Below are 17,660 nucleotides of genomic sequence, written 5' to 3' on the forward strand. Positions count from 1 at the left end.
CGTTTCTTGAGAAAAAACTTTATATTTTATCTGTTATTTTCAGTAATTAATCTCTTTACAGGTTTGGTAGATTTGATCGATCTTACTACCACCATAAAAAATTAGGAAATAAACATAAATTATGCCTCTATCATTCTAGAATGAACACAAATTATAACACAAAAACAAATGTTTAGACGAAATAGCCTAGATCTCATAACATTATATATTTTTTTTATATATTTTGTTGACTAGTATTTTGTAAAATACAGTCACATTTCAGTTATTATGCATTATATATGTATATTGATTATTACTATTTTGAAATAAGTTCTTAAAGTAATTTTTCTTAAAACATAGAACAGTAAGTATAGAAGTAAAGCAAACACTTATCTCTTCTAGTTACGACCTTTGTACTCAGTTGCTGCTTGATGTAGGTTGCTAAACCTTATCCAATTTCACATGTTGTGGGTATGAAACAAAATATTTTTTTTGGTTTTATATATTCATTTGATTAACTAAAAAATCATAAATTACTACATCAATACCATAGAATTCCACTATAATTTATCAAGCTTAGTAACTAGGCTTTATTTGGGTCTAAAAAAATGAAATTTCGAGTAGACTAAAGACACAACCTACCTCATTGAAATCTTGGTTCAAAAGAAAGTAATGGCAGAAGGAATGTTAGAAAGGCTGAGAAAACCACTAGGGGGACATTCTGGGGGGGGACTTCACAAACATCTAATTTGAATCAGTGCTGCATTCAACATACCACGTGACACAAAAGATCGATGTTTATCTGTGTTTTTTGAATATTTACTTTTAAATTAACAAATTGATTAATGTATAGTTCTAAAATTTGAATTATAATTTACATTTTGATACCAAACTTATTAACATATCATGAAATAGTAGTTCAATAAAATTTTGAATGGGAGTCAACAAAATCTAGATGACATGGCCTTTCACCGGTGACTCATCTCGAAAGAGTTAACTGGGGTAAGTTGACATTTTGTTTCACTTATGCATATTTTTTTGCCTTTACATTTGTTTTCCTTTCAATTCTGGATCCTACATGATGGCGGGTGTTGCCTGAATCGTTTTATACTAGCACAAATTCTGCATCATTTTGAATGCTCACTGTCAAGATGGGACGTTTCTGTAAGACCACCGAATGCTGTTCCAGTTTTGTTTCTATATCTATATTATTTATTTTATCACTACCTCCTGAGGACTGTCACTCATGGACTACATGAGTAAAGCAGATAGGTAGTATTGCCCATCCCTACTGATTCGTGATTCTTATAATTCAGATCATTGTACTTCTCAAAATAGGGAAATGCAGATACCTATTGCACTGTCTCCAGTGTGTCGTTCCTCACCCATCCTTCCTCCCCACTGACTTGCTGGTGTTTTAAGGTTTGTATATGCCAATTCTCAAAATTGAGGGTTGTGCTGCAATGGTAAAAGGAGCTACCTGCACTAGTATAGAGGGTACAGTGGTATTAGTGGAGAGTGGTCACATGATCAGCACATATTGGTACAATTACGGCAAAAATATAGGGGTATAAAAGTCTGGTGCGCTATTCAAAAAATTCACCAACTCCTTGAAAGTAGAGATAGCTATGGGTGAGAGTGTGAGAAAATGTTAACTTTTCTCTTTTTTACATTCATACTTACAAAGGGAAAACAAGTGTTGCAATATATTTCCTGAAAATTATAACTTAGGGTCTTAGTGTGTTTAAAAATTCAACAAAATTTAGCAGCACCTCTTTTCCACATCACCATATACTGAGGATATCGTCTAAATATTTTAACCAGATTTCAAGGTTTCTTGGTGTGTATTAATTTGCTTCCAAACAATTCTTCTAGAAGTCACTAAGTGGAGTAGAAAGGAAGGATCCATCGCTAATCCATTATTTTGTTTGTAAAACTGGCCTTCGTAGGTAAAATAGGTGTTGTTTAAACAATATTTTGTGAGGTTGATAAGGTCTTCTGTTACAGGATTGTCTTCTAGTTTGTCTTTTAGACAGTATAAAGCTTGTTCAACAGGTATTGAGGTAAATACAGATTTTATTTCAAAAGATACTAATATATCTTCTTGGTTTTGTTTCAATTTTTGATTCTATTGACAAAATGTAGAGAGTTTTTGAGAGAATAGAAGTTGGTTTTAAGTAGAGGGCATAATCTCTTAACTAAGGATTTAGCAAGGTTTTGTAATGGTGAGCCTATGCTAGATACTATTGGTCTGTAAGGAATTTTGTCTTTGTGAATTTTTGGAAGGGTTGAAAAATGGGAGGGGGTAATAATGTGTGAGAGTAAGGAAATTTTTTTCTTTAGCAGTAAGGATAGGGCAACCTTTAACTAGTTTTTTGATATTCGAAATAACTTTGTTGGTGGGATCATCTTTGAAACATGTCACAGAAAACTTTGGTACAAAATTCTTCTCCTACACCAAACCAAAACTAAAAAAGAAAGAGACCATTTAGAAACTATAGAAACAATCAAAGCAAATGACCTATCACTAAATTGTAATAATGGCCACAGCAATATAAGCCGTACTTGGCAAGGCTTATTCACCATTCGTAGATTTTACCTCTACCTATATTGCCTGTCAGTAGCACAGTGGTACGTCTGTGGACTTGCAATGCTAGAAACCAGGTTTTAATACTCGTGGTGGGCAGTGCACAGATAGCCCATTGTGTCGTTTTGTGCTTAACTTCAAAAAACAAACAAAAAAAACAAACTACCTATATCCTGTGACCTGCTGACACCATTTCCATTACATTTAATCCATATTGTCTTGGTAATGATATATATAACTTGGATTGCTTAGTACTGATCATACCTGAAGAAGACAAACCAATGTTCTGTTGAAACATGTAGTATGTTCCACCATCAGTAAAACTTTTCCTTATGCTTATAAATCGTTGTTTGCCTACCTATTAATATATTAGCATAATGTGCTTCCCTACTCAAGTTTATTTTAACAAAAACCAAAAAATAGAATATTTCAAACTTAAATGTATACAGGACTTGCCAGATAGTATTACCTACTAGAAATTGGTATGATCATTTTCAATTTTACACAAAACATCATGTTTTTAATCTTTGCTTCTGGATGAAAATAACATTCGTTAAGCCTTATCTTACTCTATCCCCTTCTAAAGCTGGGTGAAAAATATTGCATTCTATATTAAGTCTGACAAGGTACCTTACTTCTGCTCACATACATAGCTATTCTTGTTCAGTCATGCTCTCTATTTGCAAAAAAATTTTTGCATGCCACAAGCCTTTCAATCCCATGCACCCCCTTGATTCACATGGTTTAACTGATTCTTGCATTCAAATTATCATGCTACAAACCGATAGTAGTGTCACACATCTATGTGACTCTTTTTATGCTATTCTACCTAACTATCACTTCTCATTTGGTAGTGCTTGTGTTCAGACGTTTAGTTTGGGCTCTCTTCAAGTGTTTTTTTTTGTATCTTTGTATCAATTTCTTTCAACAAGTTTACTCTTTATTATACAATAGTGATATTTGTAAGTTATTCTGAAGTGGAATTATTTTATACTTCTACCCAGTTACGGAACTTAATACTTCATTACAACTTTTTTTCTACTTTTTACTTCTTTCTGCCAAAACGGTTGTGTTTGGTTATTTATTACGAATTATGAATTCTAAGTTATGACTTTGGACGTTATATATTCTATCGACACATTTACACAGGCTTCAGGTAGTAGTTATTGTCTGTGGAATTATCAGCTTTACTTTGTCGGGAGATTGATTGTCGAAGGAGCTGTCCTTTGTCTGGCCTCGACTCTAGTTTGGGGCCCACACATTTTGATATACAGTCTGCCGACTTGGGAAAGATAAGGCATTATATTTATTTATGGTTTTTGAATATTTTTACTGTTAATATTATTATCTGTAGTTATTTGGGTTCAATAACATAAGTTTAGTTAGATCGGTCAATACTCATAGTAAAGTTCAGGTTTGAATTTAGTGCATTGTTGTATCCTTTGTCCTACAATGTTAGATTAGACTTAACATGGGTCTTTGTTCATCTTACTGGTATATCGTAAATTAGGTTAACTATATTGTTTTCTTTTTCAAAACATTATATCTCATACATATGTTATTGTCATTTCACACATACTTAATTTTACAATATGTCTATTTCATTTTCGTTATTATTTGTTTTATACTTCTTCATATTAACTTTGTTTCTTTGAACCCTTGGAGCCAGGGTCTGCACAAACTTTTTCTCATAATATTGTACGTATCATTGTTATGTTAAGGTTTTTAAATTGTAGCTTAGTGATATACTTTGTCCTGCACATTTCAATTAGGCTTAACAAGTTTCTGTTATTTTTAGTTTACCTGTAGTTCATCTCATGGGTAAATGAATAATTGGATTAAATGTCTTGTTTTCTTCAACACATAACATCTTGTACATATGTTTATTTCACTACACACATGCTTATTTAACTTTATGTTATATCAATTATTTCATTTTTGTAATTCTTTATACTTTAAACTTCTTTCAATTAATTTAGTTTGTGAGGACTCTTGGGGCTGGAGTTCACCCTATCTTCTCCCAATATTGCTTGCCTTCCTCCGACAACTACTGATGTCGTTTAGGATGACCTTGATTTGTCAGTTTTCTCCACATGATTATGGCTTGCCTTCCTAGGTGTTTATTGTGGAATCTGCTAGGCCTACCTCAGCCTCTTTTAGACATGTTTCAAAGTATAATCTTCCCCTCCTTCTCTAGACATTATGTTTCATAATGATAATTTTTATCTGTCTTTTGGATGAGGGTACTTGCATGCTTCATTCTCCACAGGCTTTGGTTCAATTTGCCTTAGCTTACCATCAGGCATATTTTTTTTCTTGATTCTAAGTACTTATAATCTCTGTTGCCTGTATGGGGAGCAGTCTCTGTTAATCCTATCCAATATCTACCTTACACCTCCTTTCTTAGGTGTTCCACCTATTTCTAATTGATTTTCGTGAGATATACCTCTTCCTACTTCTCTCCATATTGGGGAATTTGCCATCTTCACTTCTTTCCCTCCACACATAGCTTCTTTATTTTTGGGATCTTCTGGGTTGGGACACTGTTTTGTGCTGTTTGTTTACCACCCACTTCTAATAGGGACTTATGGTCAGTTTTTTTCTCCACTGGTCCATTTTTGGGGCCACTCCTGTGCATTTAGCATCACATGGGGTATTTGTTATTCCATATTCTATTTTTTTATTGCTCTTTAGTTGCATTCTGAGTTATTGCTATCTTTATTTATGTTCTATATCCGGCACCTTCCCATTCTTCCTTTACCAGACCTACCTACAGATTGATTCATTCATCATGTATTGCTCGATGCTGATTGGAGTTCTGGATTGATTGGCCCCACCTGAATCACTTCTTGGTTCTTCCTTGTTTTAGTATGTAGTCTTTGATCACAATCAGGTGGTCAGTTTCTGCAGGACTGAGAATGCCCACAGTACACATTCTTGTTTTTTATTTCTTGGAATGCTATCTTAGTTTTTTTCACCATGTGATTGGGTACCAGTTTTGTGTGTTGCCCTTGGGACTTGTTTTGGTTCTGTATGTCTTTTGTCAGGTGGTCTGCATTTTACTCAATTTTTGCATTTCGGGGGATGTTACTAATGCCACAACTTGGATGTCTGGCTTCAGTTAGCTCCTTCCAAATGGGGGTGGTCATAACATACTTATCTGGGTTGTTGGATTTTCCAGTTGGATAAGTTTTTCTTGTTACCTACCTAATAATGTTGGCTATTTGGGAAGTGTCTTTTTAAACACCTACCTCCATCAGGACTATCCATTCTCCTCCTCAAATGCAGTTGATGTAGCTTTCTGTTATCCATGCTATTGCGGTCCACTATCTTACTGCTAGTGAGGTTTTGACACATTGGGGCATATGGCTTCTATGGTAACACTTCTCCCTTTTGGTCTGGCACATTGGGGCATATGGCTTCTATGGTAACACTTCTCCCTTTTGGTCTGGCACATTTGTGATCTTCTCAGAACACACTGCACAACCCATGGTCTCTTGCAAGGGTTCCTTTTGGTTCTCCTCTTAACCTTCCTCCTTCCCTCTTTGACTATATGTATTGGTGGTTGAATGTATCCCCCACATTGTCAGGTTTACTGATTACCCCCCCCCCCCCCCTTGTCTGGATTTGTTTCTCTTTCCTGATGCTCATCTGAAAAGTTGAGGGGTGTGGGTGAATCAGCAGCATGCTTCAGGACAATGGTCTATGGATGAAAGGTTTTACTATGTTAACAACCTTGTACTTCTAGCAGTCCAACATGCTTTAGTTCACTTTCTTCCTCTTGTTTGGATTTGACTAATCATGTTTCATTCTTATTATTCGACGTTGGTTGCTTATATCACTCGTCAATGGGGCACTTATTCTTGTTCTCTTTGTGATAGATAGTGGATCTCCCTTTTTGAAAACACACACTTGTGATACATTTCTTGGCATGTTGTGTTCCTGGTGCTTTCATCCTTGTCGCAGATAACCTTTCCAGTCCTGACGCACTTTCTCCTAAGGAGTGGCCCTGCCTCCTGTGTAGTACTCCTCCATGGGAAGGGTTTAACTCCTTTCTCGATTCCAAGTTACATCTTTTGTTTTTGGTCTTTGGTTCATCATCCACTTACCCTGGCTGTCAATACGTTCAGACAGGATTAGATACAGTTTATAACTTTAGTTTTTCTCATTTTGTCACTCTTCTTCCCAAGGTGATTTTGAACATCCATGTCACTCTGGGTCAAGTCTTTCTAATTGATCCTTTCTGGCCTGCACAAATCTGGTTTTTTTGGCTGTTTCAGCTTGATATACTCTTTTTGTTCTGGATCACTTTTACTAACCTACACTTTGGGGGCTCATGTGCAATATTCTTTTTGTCATTTGTGTTTCTTGCCATCTTCCACCTTTATTCTCAATCAGATCCAAATGACCTTCTTTGTCACATACATGCTCTGGGTTGCTTTATTTCTTTCAAGGCATCTTTCTGTGGACTCCATTTTCCACAGTTTCATTCCCTTGCACCACTCCTCTGTTCGTGATTTTTTCCCTTCCTCCCTTACCCATTGGGTTTGGCTTGTGATTCAAATGGCCTATTATTTCTTGTCTCCATCTACCTGTAATCGATTCCTGGTGACTTCACTTCATTCAGGCATCTTACCTTTTACCTGCATCTCAACCCCGTCATCTGTTGGAAGTATTTTGTTTATCAAGCACTGGGACTACACCTCATACGTTCATCTCCCATTATCTGTTTTTAGTAGCTGTTTCTTTCTTGATGAGGTACCGTCTTCATTGAGACTGTAACTGGATATTTTTCCTTTCTTTTGTTATATATATTATTTTTCAGGGGCCCATCTCATGTTTTAACCAGGATTCTGCTCTGTGGCAAGTGGTGCCTGTCTAGGTATACTTCAGCCACTAAAACCTGCACTGTAAAGCCATGTTGACTTCACTTTCATAATTTTCATGGCCACAAAATGCACACTGTTCATTACAATCACATAAATTAGAGATGGGGGTGTTCCACAAGATCACTCGTAGGTTATTCCTTGTGATATTTTTCTTCATACTCCAAACCATACTAACCCATGGACTTCATGATTAAAACAGAATGGGATTGCTGCCTATTTCTGCTTTTCAAAAAAGGGTTTTGTGGTCACCCATTGCACCGTCTCCGGACCTTCCACCATGTTCCTCACCCCATTCCTTTCAGTGGAGTAAGAGAGTCCTTACCACTTTACAGTTCCAAGCTGCTGTAGTGGTGGACCATGGAGGTATCCTCCTGAATGAGAGATCTACAATATGAACAATAAAGACTCCATTCAGTTGGGTGTAAGTTAGTGGTGTTCTGCTGGTGTAGATGATGAAATTTCCCTCCAAAAGGATGCTCCATTTTGTCCAAGGGGATATTGTAATTTTGGAGTGTGTCATCATAATGATTAAGATCCCTCAACCTATCACTGCATGAAAGTCGGTTCCCATGGATTTAGAGCTAAACCAATCAACGTAAGTCCTCACACGTGTTCAGAGTGTCCCTGGTCCCTCACTCAACTTGTCTCGACTGGACTATCCCAGTGTTGTAGGTCACGGTGGGTGCACTTTTAGTTGCTGAACTTCTTCCTCTTACACTACCCCTCAAAGTCTTTATGCTGAGGAGATTACTGCATTTGAGGTGGTTCCAGTCTGTTTGATTTGAGTGTGATATATATATGCATGTTATTTTACTCTGCTCATGTGTGCCCTGTTCACAGATTGGTGGTGGGATTTCTCCCTCCGGTCAGCTGAACTTGTGGTGAAGACAGCATGATCGTTTTTCTAACCCCTGCATGAATGTCAGTTCCTAGCAATTGAATTTTGGTTTGTAGTCAACTTACTGATGGTATGATCCTCATCTTATCTTCACACAGATGTCGGATCCAGGCAGTTGAGTTCAGGATGCAGTTGATTTGCCATGTACGGCCCTTCATGTCCTAGCCACTCTACACCTTGGGGCACATCCCTTATTTTACCTACATTCTGTTCATCAGGGAGATTGACATTATAATATATTGGGGTTAGGATCACTGTCCAACTGTTTTCTCTCCCATTGGAATGTGCTTCTCACAATTTTCCACCCAGATCTGTCACCTTTTCCACATCTGGGAAAAAAGTATACCTGGTACAGAAGTGGTGCAGTCTCCCACATATAATCCTCTTATTAGAAGGTTCCCTTGTTAAGATGTCCTTTGGATGCTTTCTAAGAAGGTTTCTACTTTCTTCCCTGCACTGATCCCTCCACCTATTCAGTGTGGGATTCTAGCTATGTACATGAGCAGAAGTAAGGTACACTGAAAATATATTTTTGACAGGTACTTACTTCCACTTGCATTTCCCCTCCACTGTCAACTGGTGCTTATGTTTCTGCCTAACCTCGAAGTGATAGATAGAATAGCATAAATGGAGTCACATGGGTGTGTGGCACAACTTTTGGTGGAAGTTTGTCGCATGATAATTTGCATGCAAGAATCAGTTAAACCATGTGAATCGAGGGGTGTGTAGGAGTGAAAGGCTTGGAGCATGCAAAAAAGTTTTTGCAAATAGAGGGCGTCACTGAATGAGAATAGTGAGTGAAAGTAAATATCTGTCAGAAATACATTTTCAGTGTGGTAAAAACAAAAGCCCAATAAATACAACACCTTTAGAGTACAATGACATAATTGTTGTTACTATTACTACTATTTTCTGTTAGAGAAGCTATTTTATACCTGACAGGCTCAGTTTACAATGCTCCAGCATCCACACAAAATCTTTGAAACCAAAGTGTGTATGTGTGGATTATATATACATAGTTCAAATATTAAGTTAAAATAAAGCCTGTTTTATTTAATATGAAGCAAGATGTATGTTTCTACCCCCAGAAATTAGTTGTGAATCAGAGTAAAGAGTCCAAATGTTAAAGGTCTGTGCTGCCTCCACCCTTCCATGTTGCTTGATCTTCCTGGTCTCTCATATTTGCAGAAAATGTTACTTCTCAATTTCTTAGGGTGATGACACTCCTTACCATTTACTTAATATAAGCTAATGTATCTAAAATCTGTTGTGAAAATGTGCTTCATATTACAGTGTCTGAATATTTCTAGAAAAATTAATTCACAATATACACAAATTCTGTCAAATCCATAAATCACTTTCACTTTTCAAGTGAGGTAAAGTATGCTTGTAATTAGGTTTTTAGAAATGTATATCAATATTGTTACATTCTTCTTCTTTCATGGTAGGTTTTTAGGCCTAAAAGTTTAAATTTTAAATAACCAGGATTGTTTAGAAACAGTTATTTTACAAACATCTTGATCACTTTATAAATTAGCTTTTCGTGTAGGTATATTTTAATCTTCCCAATGCAAGTATGTCAAGTCTATGTCTATTCTATCATTAGCATGTTTTGACTAGCCAGCAAGTTAATAATAATAAGCTAAATTACAGTAAAGTATGAAGTCCACCACCGACTGTAAGCTTTAAGTTATTTTAATGGCGGTGCTATCCCAGTATGTATATTTGTTTGTATAATCAAAAGTCTTCTACTTTCAGTTTGGCAAATTATTTTAGAGAGATGTTAGACATCAAAGAACATTAGCTGCATCCTAGAAAATCATTTTATCTAAAAAGTTGAAATATTGAGTTATTTTATTGAGTCCAACAACTGATTGATAATTATAAGATAGGAAAAATATCACTAATCTGCTATAATTTGAAATGGAAAAAATAGGTGTAGCATAACTACAATTTTTTACTTTCAAATAGGTGCTAGACAGTGTATTACCATAGCTTGTGGACAGACATCTTCAATGGCTGTGCTGGATAATGGAGAGGTAATGTCTGTCTTAAAATATGTTTATTTTCATCTACATTCAGAAAGTAAGTTCCGATACGATACGTTATGTCCACTGACATAAATAGCTATTCTCATTCAGTGCTGCCCTCTATATGCAAAAAAAAAATGTATGCCACAAGCCTTTTTTCTCCCATCTGTGGGAATTGACTAATTCCAATGTGTCTCTCATGCAAATCATCATACAACAACCCTCCACCAATAGGAGTGGGACATACTCTCATTACACATGTAACTCCCTCTATTCAGTTCTACCTAACTTTTACTTCTTATGAGGCAATACTTGTGTTCAGATGTTTTGTGCTTTTGGTGCTTTTCATGTGATTCTCACTCGTAAATTTAATAGTTTCAGTTCCAAAGTGGGATTTCTTCATTAATTTGTTTTTGTTATGTTGAAGATGCCTTCTACTTTAACTTAATTTCCCAGTCGTTATTTATTTTCATCTCTCACATTTGCATTTGTCTCAAACATTTTTGTTTGATTCATATTTCTGAAATGAATTTTGAGGTTCATGTTACCACTTTGGGTATAATATTTCCTACAAGCACTCTTTCAGAGGCTGCAGGTGAGGGTGACCCATTGTTGGATACATCACAATCGTCTGCCAAAAAAAATTGATCATTATAGGGGTCAATAACCTTCTCCTGAACAAGCCGAACCTGTTTGAGCCAATGAAAATTTTGATACCTTTTTTCCACCTCTGCATTTTGCCGTGTTTTCCTATGGCCAACCTGCAGAATCAGCTAAGCCTAATACAACATTTTTTAGACATGATTTCTCAGGTTTGGGATGTTTTATCAATTTCCCCAATTTTTTATGCTCCCTGTCCTTCATTGGTGCATGATAGTTCTTCCTCTGTGTATTTAGTTTTCCCTTTCTCCCTTGATATTAGGGTTCATGCTGAGCAATTTGCTTCACAATTGGTTAAGGGTGCCATTATGCCTCGCCCTCCATGGGTTATGGATCACTTTGCTTTGGCTTACCATCAAGCTGATTGTCTGTTTCTCGACTCTCAGCATTTAGGAGCCTATTTTACTTGTGTGTGGGGTGGTCCCTGATTTTCCAATGTTTTTAACCCATGTTCAGTTTTCACACCTTCGTCTTACCCATACTTCACTTCTACAGTATTTACTTACCATCTATCTCCTTTCCAAGCCAATGCACTGAGATCCCAAAGGTTTTTTGAGGGACAGCCTCTCCCTTATTACTTCCACGTTTGCTGCCTTTGGCTTCTGCTTTACACATGTTGTTTCTCTGTTGTTGTGATCTTCTGGGTTGTGATGCGGCCTTGTCCTAGGTTTGATTGCTGCCCACTTATCTAAGGGATTTATGTATGGCCTCTTTTCTTTGGCAGTATGTTTTTGACCATGTACTTGAGACTTTGGAATCACATGTGGAGTCTGTGGATCAACACACTACTCTTTCCTCTTTGGTATCTCGTTTGTTTCAGTCGGAACCACGAGAAACCCCTATTCATGTTTCCTGTTCTTGGTTTTCTCAGCCTTTACTTGTTCCTCCTTCCAGGGGTACCTCATCTCGTCATCTTATTCAACAGAGATGGGCACTGCGCCAACAGTACCGGTGATTACCAAGTTGGGTCCAGTTCAATGGGAGCTCAACTGTGCGAATTTCTTCCCTTTTGGCGATCTTTTGCCACAGATCAGTGGGTTATTCAGGTTTTATCAGAGGGACTTGTCTTTCAATTTCTATCCCCCCTTCTCTGCCTCGGTTATGCATTTCCTTCCCTATGCCTCGGGATCGTATCATCTGCCAGTGTTTGTCAGAGGCAGTACAAGATATTTTGTCTCAACAGGCCATCGAAACTGTTCATCATCTTTTTTCCAGACTTTTATTCCAAGCTGTTTGTTGTTCCCAAGAAAACTGGAGACTGGTAGCCTGTAATAGATTTGTCCTGCCTCAATCAGTTTCTCAGCCTACCCCATTTTACCATGGAATAGTTTCTCACCCTCAGGTGGGCTTTTTCTCCAGGTTTGTGGATAACTAAGGTGGACATTGAGAATGCTTACTTGCATATCTCAATATCTCGTCAGTCACGACCATATCTTTGGTTTGTTCATCATGGAGTAATGTATCAGATTTGCACACTGCCCTTTGGACTTGCTTTGGCTTAATATGTGTTTTGTCAGCTAGTCAAAGCTTTTGCTCATCACCTACATGCTCTTGGTTTGGGCTTTCATCATTATATGGATGTCTGGCTACTATTAGCTTGTCACACTCATCAGCTGCTCCTGGAGGTGGCTCGAGTTGGCTGGTTAATCAAATTGGAGAAGTTATTCCTTTAACCTATCCAATATCTTGTCCATTTGGGTGTTTTTTTCAACATTCTTTTCAGTTGGTCCCAATCTTCTCCTCTTAGACTTTGTTATGTGGAGCTTTCAGTTCTCAACGGTCTCACTGCTCCCTCTATTATAGCTTGCATGTTTCTATTGTGCTCATATGTGGGCTCTTCAAGACCAGTGAAATTTTGTACAGGATCCTTTGCAAGCTCTTATTACCCTTCCTCCTACCATTGTCAAGGATCTCCAATGGTGGATGAACAAGACTCACACAGCGATGGGTGTCTTGCTTCCTCCTCTGTCCAGATTTACACATTTTCAGGGATGGGGGAGCATGGGTCAATTAACAGGAGGCTTCTTGCTGTATCTTGGGCTTTGGCTCATTTTCTCCATTCCGACAATTCTATGGTAGTTGCTTTTTTCAATCACCGGGGTGGTACCCATTCTTGATCCCTTTGTATTCATATGTTAGGTTAGATCTTTTTTGGCCCACATGCAAGATTTTCATATCATTGTGTGTCATATTCTGGGTGCTTTTAATTTTGTTGCAGATTAGCTTTCCCGTCCAGAGAAAATGTATCCGATGGAGTGGTCTCTCGATCTTCTTGTTTTCCACTGGCTTTGCCTTCAGTGGGGTACTCCTCACATAGATGGTTTTGCCATGTCACTCAACCACAAATTACATTTGTATTGGTCTCCAGTCCTTCATCCTCTTTCTCTGGCTCTCAATGCTTTCAGCCTATATGTTTATCCTCCCATTTGACTTCTTCACTGGGTAATTTTAATCATCCATACCACACTATGTCAAGTCCTTTTGATTGCTCTTTACTAGCTAGCTAACCCATGGTTTCCACAGCTTCTCCAGCTTCATATTACCCCTCTGTTAACTCTTCCCCCATCTCCCTCTCTTCATCAACCTTTCTTCATCCAACCCTTCATGTCCTCTTTTCTCATGCCTGTTTTTTATCTGTTCCTTGGTGAGGAGGTCCGGCTTGTTCCAACTAGTAGCTTCATTTCTGGTTTATTCCATATGCCATTCCTTCATGGAAGTTTATCAACGTAAACTCTGGGTTGAGGGTTTTCTACTGATTGACCCACTGTTTCTCATTTTTCAGATTTTCTTACATGGATTTTCAGTTGGGGGTCTTCTGTCTCCTTGATTTCAGGTTATCGGGTGGTCTTGTCCCACACCTTTCATATTTCCCAATACTATAGGGTATTTACCTCTCCTACGCTTTCCCTGTTGATGTGTTCCTTCTGAATTTGTTGTGTACCATGATGGGCTGCCCTTCTGGACTAGGATGTTAATGTGGCCCTTCACTGCCTCACTTTGGCTCTGTTCAAACGATTTTCCACGTGCTCCTTGTTTCACCTTTTCCTTAAGACTTATTTCCTTCTCCTCTGATTTATTTTCCATCAATGTTTCACATACTCTTTATCATCCTCCATATATATTCTTTTATCCATATCGTTCTTTCCTCCCCAAAACTTCGGTGGCTAAGGAGTGTAACTCCTCCTTTTCACCAATTTCACTTCCTTCCATTTCCCACCTTGATCCAGATATACTTCTATGTTCTGTACATGCTCTTCACTGTTATATTGCCTGCATGGATTCTTTCCTTGGTGCCCATTCCTGGCTCTTTATTTTCTATCAGCCATCCTCTCTTCGTGATATTTCTCCTTCCATCCTCACCAGTTGGGTTTGGCTTTTAATTTGAATGGCTTATTCCTCTTTATAGTAATGCTCCTGTACTTTGTTCCAGGCATCTAATCAAATTCAACACCTTATCTTTTCTCTGCCATCTCATCTTCGTCATCCATTGGAGGAAATTCTGCAATCAGACGTAGACTACTCCTAATACATTTATCTCTCACTGTTTGCATAGGATCGCAGTTGCTTCCTTTTTGAGCTATCTTCTTCTACTTGTAGCCATTCTTCAGACTTCAGTGAGACTTTGTTGGGTAAGTGTTCATTTATTATTCTTTCTTTTTTTTTTCAGGGGCCTTATTTCCTTTTTTATTATTATTGCTCATTGTTCGGATCCCACTCTGGGGTGAGTGGTGCCTGACCAGGTATTCTTTAACTGTTCATATCTGCACTGTCAAGTCATGTCGACTTCCATATTATAATTCCATAGCCACGTATCACACACTGCAGAGATGGGGTGTTCCACAAGATCACTTATAGGTTTATCCTTACGATAGGATTGCTTCATAAGTTTGCCCATTGCAGACCGTACTCACCTGTGGACAACATGGTTAAAGCAGAAGGGGATAGCTGCCCATCCCTGCCATGCCTTATATTGAATAAATTGGTATGGTCTACTTTTAAATAATAGGGTTTTGTGGTCACCAATTGCATTGTCTCAGGTGTGTTTGTTCCTCCAGACTCTCCACTATGTCCCCCCCCCCCTTTTTCTTCTAGTGGAGTTTGAGAGTCCTTACCACTTTTCAGTTCAAAGCCATGGGGGTGTTTGACTGTAGAGGCATCCTCCTGAATGTGTTAAGGAAATACAGACAAAATACAGAAATGATTATAAAACCATTCAGTTGAGAGTAGGGAGGTGGTGTTCTGATGGTGTAAATGACATGATATCCTCCAATATGTAACATATAAACAAATGGGAGTGAAATGTCAAAATTGAAGTTCGCCCCTTCTATTGAGATCCCTCATCCTCCCCCCACATGGTTGTTGGTTGCCAGTGGCTTGGTTTTGGACTTAGAGTAGAACCAATCAACATAAGTCATCACACATGTATTACAAATGTTTATATTCCTCCTTCATTTATACTCCATCAGTGTTGTGGGTTACAGTGGAGGTTATTGCGATTGTTACAGTTTTTTCCCTTCCACTATCCTTCAATGTTTCTTTTTCTGAGGATGTTAACACTCTCAATACAGGTTCGGTCAATTTGACTGACCACGTGACCTTTTTGTACTTGTTTAATTAAAGTCTTTATAGATTTAATACTTATAACTCTCAATATAATGGGTATATCTTCATGAAATTTGTCAGTCTTTCAGTTAATATTACAAGTTTTCACATACAAAAAGTCATATTTCTTAGTAAAGTATTTTTAATAAAATAAAATTCAAACATTTTTTTTTCAGTAAAACTTTATAGTTTATCTGTTGTTTTTTCTACCCTATCTCAAAATGGGATTGGTGAATTCGACTGACCTCGTAACCACCAAAAAAAAATCAAAATAAACCTAAATTAACCTTTTTTTCTTTCTAGAATGATTTCAAATTGTAACATGAAACTACATTTGTTTATCCTAAGTAGCTCTAAGTTTGTAACATTATATATCTATTTATGTTTAAATTTTATTCTTTGATATCCTATTGAACCATGTCTAGCTATTATCCACGCCATTATAAGTTGTAAATCACTCGGGAGAACATGCAGCTCATGTTATGGTATTGAATTACATTACCTACGAGCTGCTCGCGTGTGTCCCTCGTGAACCATTTTATTATATTATTATTATTATTACTTATTTTACCTAATCTAACCTTAAATAACTTAAAAAGATCTGTATTTTTATACTTTAGTTATTTTTATAATAATAAATATAAAAAAAAGATACTTGCCCAATTTCTTTTTTCTTGCTGTTGGGTTTTGAAGAGAGTTAATTATAGACTAATAACATGCAAAATGTAGACAAATTCACCTACCTCTCAAAATTTTCCTGGCTTTCTAGCTATACGACAAGAGCTAGTTACAGATTCATCCAAGCTAGTCGTTCACTTTCTCACTGGAACGAATTTTGTACTGTGAATGAAATTAATGATATTCTGTTCAGAATACAGTGTTATACAATATGTCATTTGATAGATGGAAACCTTGCCTTTTTATTGGTTAAAGGTAATATATAATGACATGTGAGAGAGAACTATCAATGAATTGTGAAAGAGAGGATGTGGCAGGAGGGGTCTCATTTTCTATTCAATAGCTCTGTAACCAAACAAAATTGAAGACTAAAAATTATGGTTTGTCTAAGCAATAACTATTTTATAGAGAGTAATTTACATTTAATTTTGTACATTTTCGAGGGGTGATGGATAAAATAGAGATGGTGACATGCTAAGAGAAAATGTGTCACATTGGTTACACTAGTTGAAATTCAGGATTTTTTTTTAGTATTCCCTTGTAGAATTAAGAACTTAAAACTTGTATACTATTAAAATATGGATTATTAGCTGATATTTTATGCTATTCTGATTGGTATAACGTAAACAGAAAGTAGTATAATAGAATTTTGAATGTAAGACACTAAAAAGTTGTGTTATGCGCAGTAAAGGATACCCAAGGCGATAGGGTTAATGCACTTGGGGTGGTTCTGGTCAATTTCACTTTTGAGAGAGATGGTTTACATTATGTAGACATCTTTTCAATACTGGATGTTGGGTTCCTGGATCAATCTATTAATTTATCATATTCACATGTACCCTGTTCATGAGTCAGGGGGTACTAGATTCCCTCCGGTCTCATGAACTTGAGGTGAAGATAGTATGATCCTCTTTCCTACACCTGATAGATGTGTGCATTTTAGATTGTAGTGGACTTGCCACCGGTATGATTCTTTTTCCTACCCCCTACATGTATTTCGGTACCCAGTGGGCAGGTTTTGGATGTATTTGATTTGCCATGTACAGTCTGTCGCACCCTAGCCTCTCTACTTCTCTACTACCTTTTCATTTTACCCACTTTTACAATTTCTGGGATTGAGTATCATAAATATTGCATGGTTTGGATCACTTTCCAGCCATAGTTCTCTCCCAGTTGGATGTGCTTCTCTGTTTTCTGCCCATACGTACAACATTTTTCTACAATGGGCAAAGAGTATAACTGGTTCAGATGTGGTGTGGTCTCTCCCCCATCAGATCCTAAAATCTGATTATCTCATTGTAGGGAGTGTCCTTTGGATACTTTTGAAGGATGCTTCT

At 37.2% G+C, this 17,660-nt stretch overlaps 1 protein-coding gene across 6 annotated transcripts in view; it reads left to right on the plus strand.

Annotated features, from left to right (window-relative positions):
* The window catches only part of LOC106464810 (RCC1 and BTB domain-containing protein 1-like), a 67,497-nt gene that overhangs the window by 16,028 nt on the left and 33,809 nt on the right, over positions 1 to 17,660 (plus strand). For all 6 annotated transcript variants that reach the window (XR_002611930.1, XM_022393116.1, XM_022393091.1 and 3 more), the window contains exon 5: positions 10,325 to 10,392. Coding sequence is in view for 5 of the 6 variants with exons in the window: in XM_022393116.1 (XP_022248824.1) it covers positions 10,325 to 10,392 (68 nt within the window). In the remaining variant the exon portion in view is untranslated. The remainder of the gene's footprint in view (positions 1 to 10,324; positions 10,393 to 17,660) is intronic.

This window comes from Limulus polyphemus, unplaced genomic scaffold (genome assembly GCF_000517525.1).
Source record: "Limulus polyphemus unplaced genomic scaffold, Limulus_polyphemus-2.1.2 Scaffold63, whole genome shotgun sequence".
NCBI classification, from domain to species: domain Eukaryota; kingdom Metazoa; phylum Arthropoda; class Merostomata; order Xiphosura; family Limulidae; genus Limulus; species Limulus polyphemus.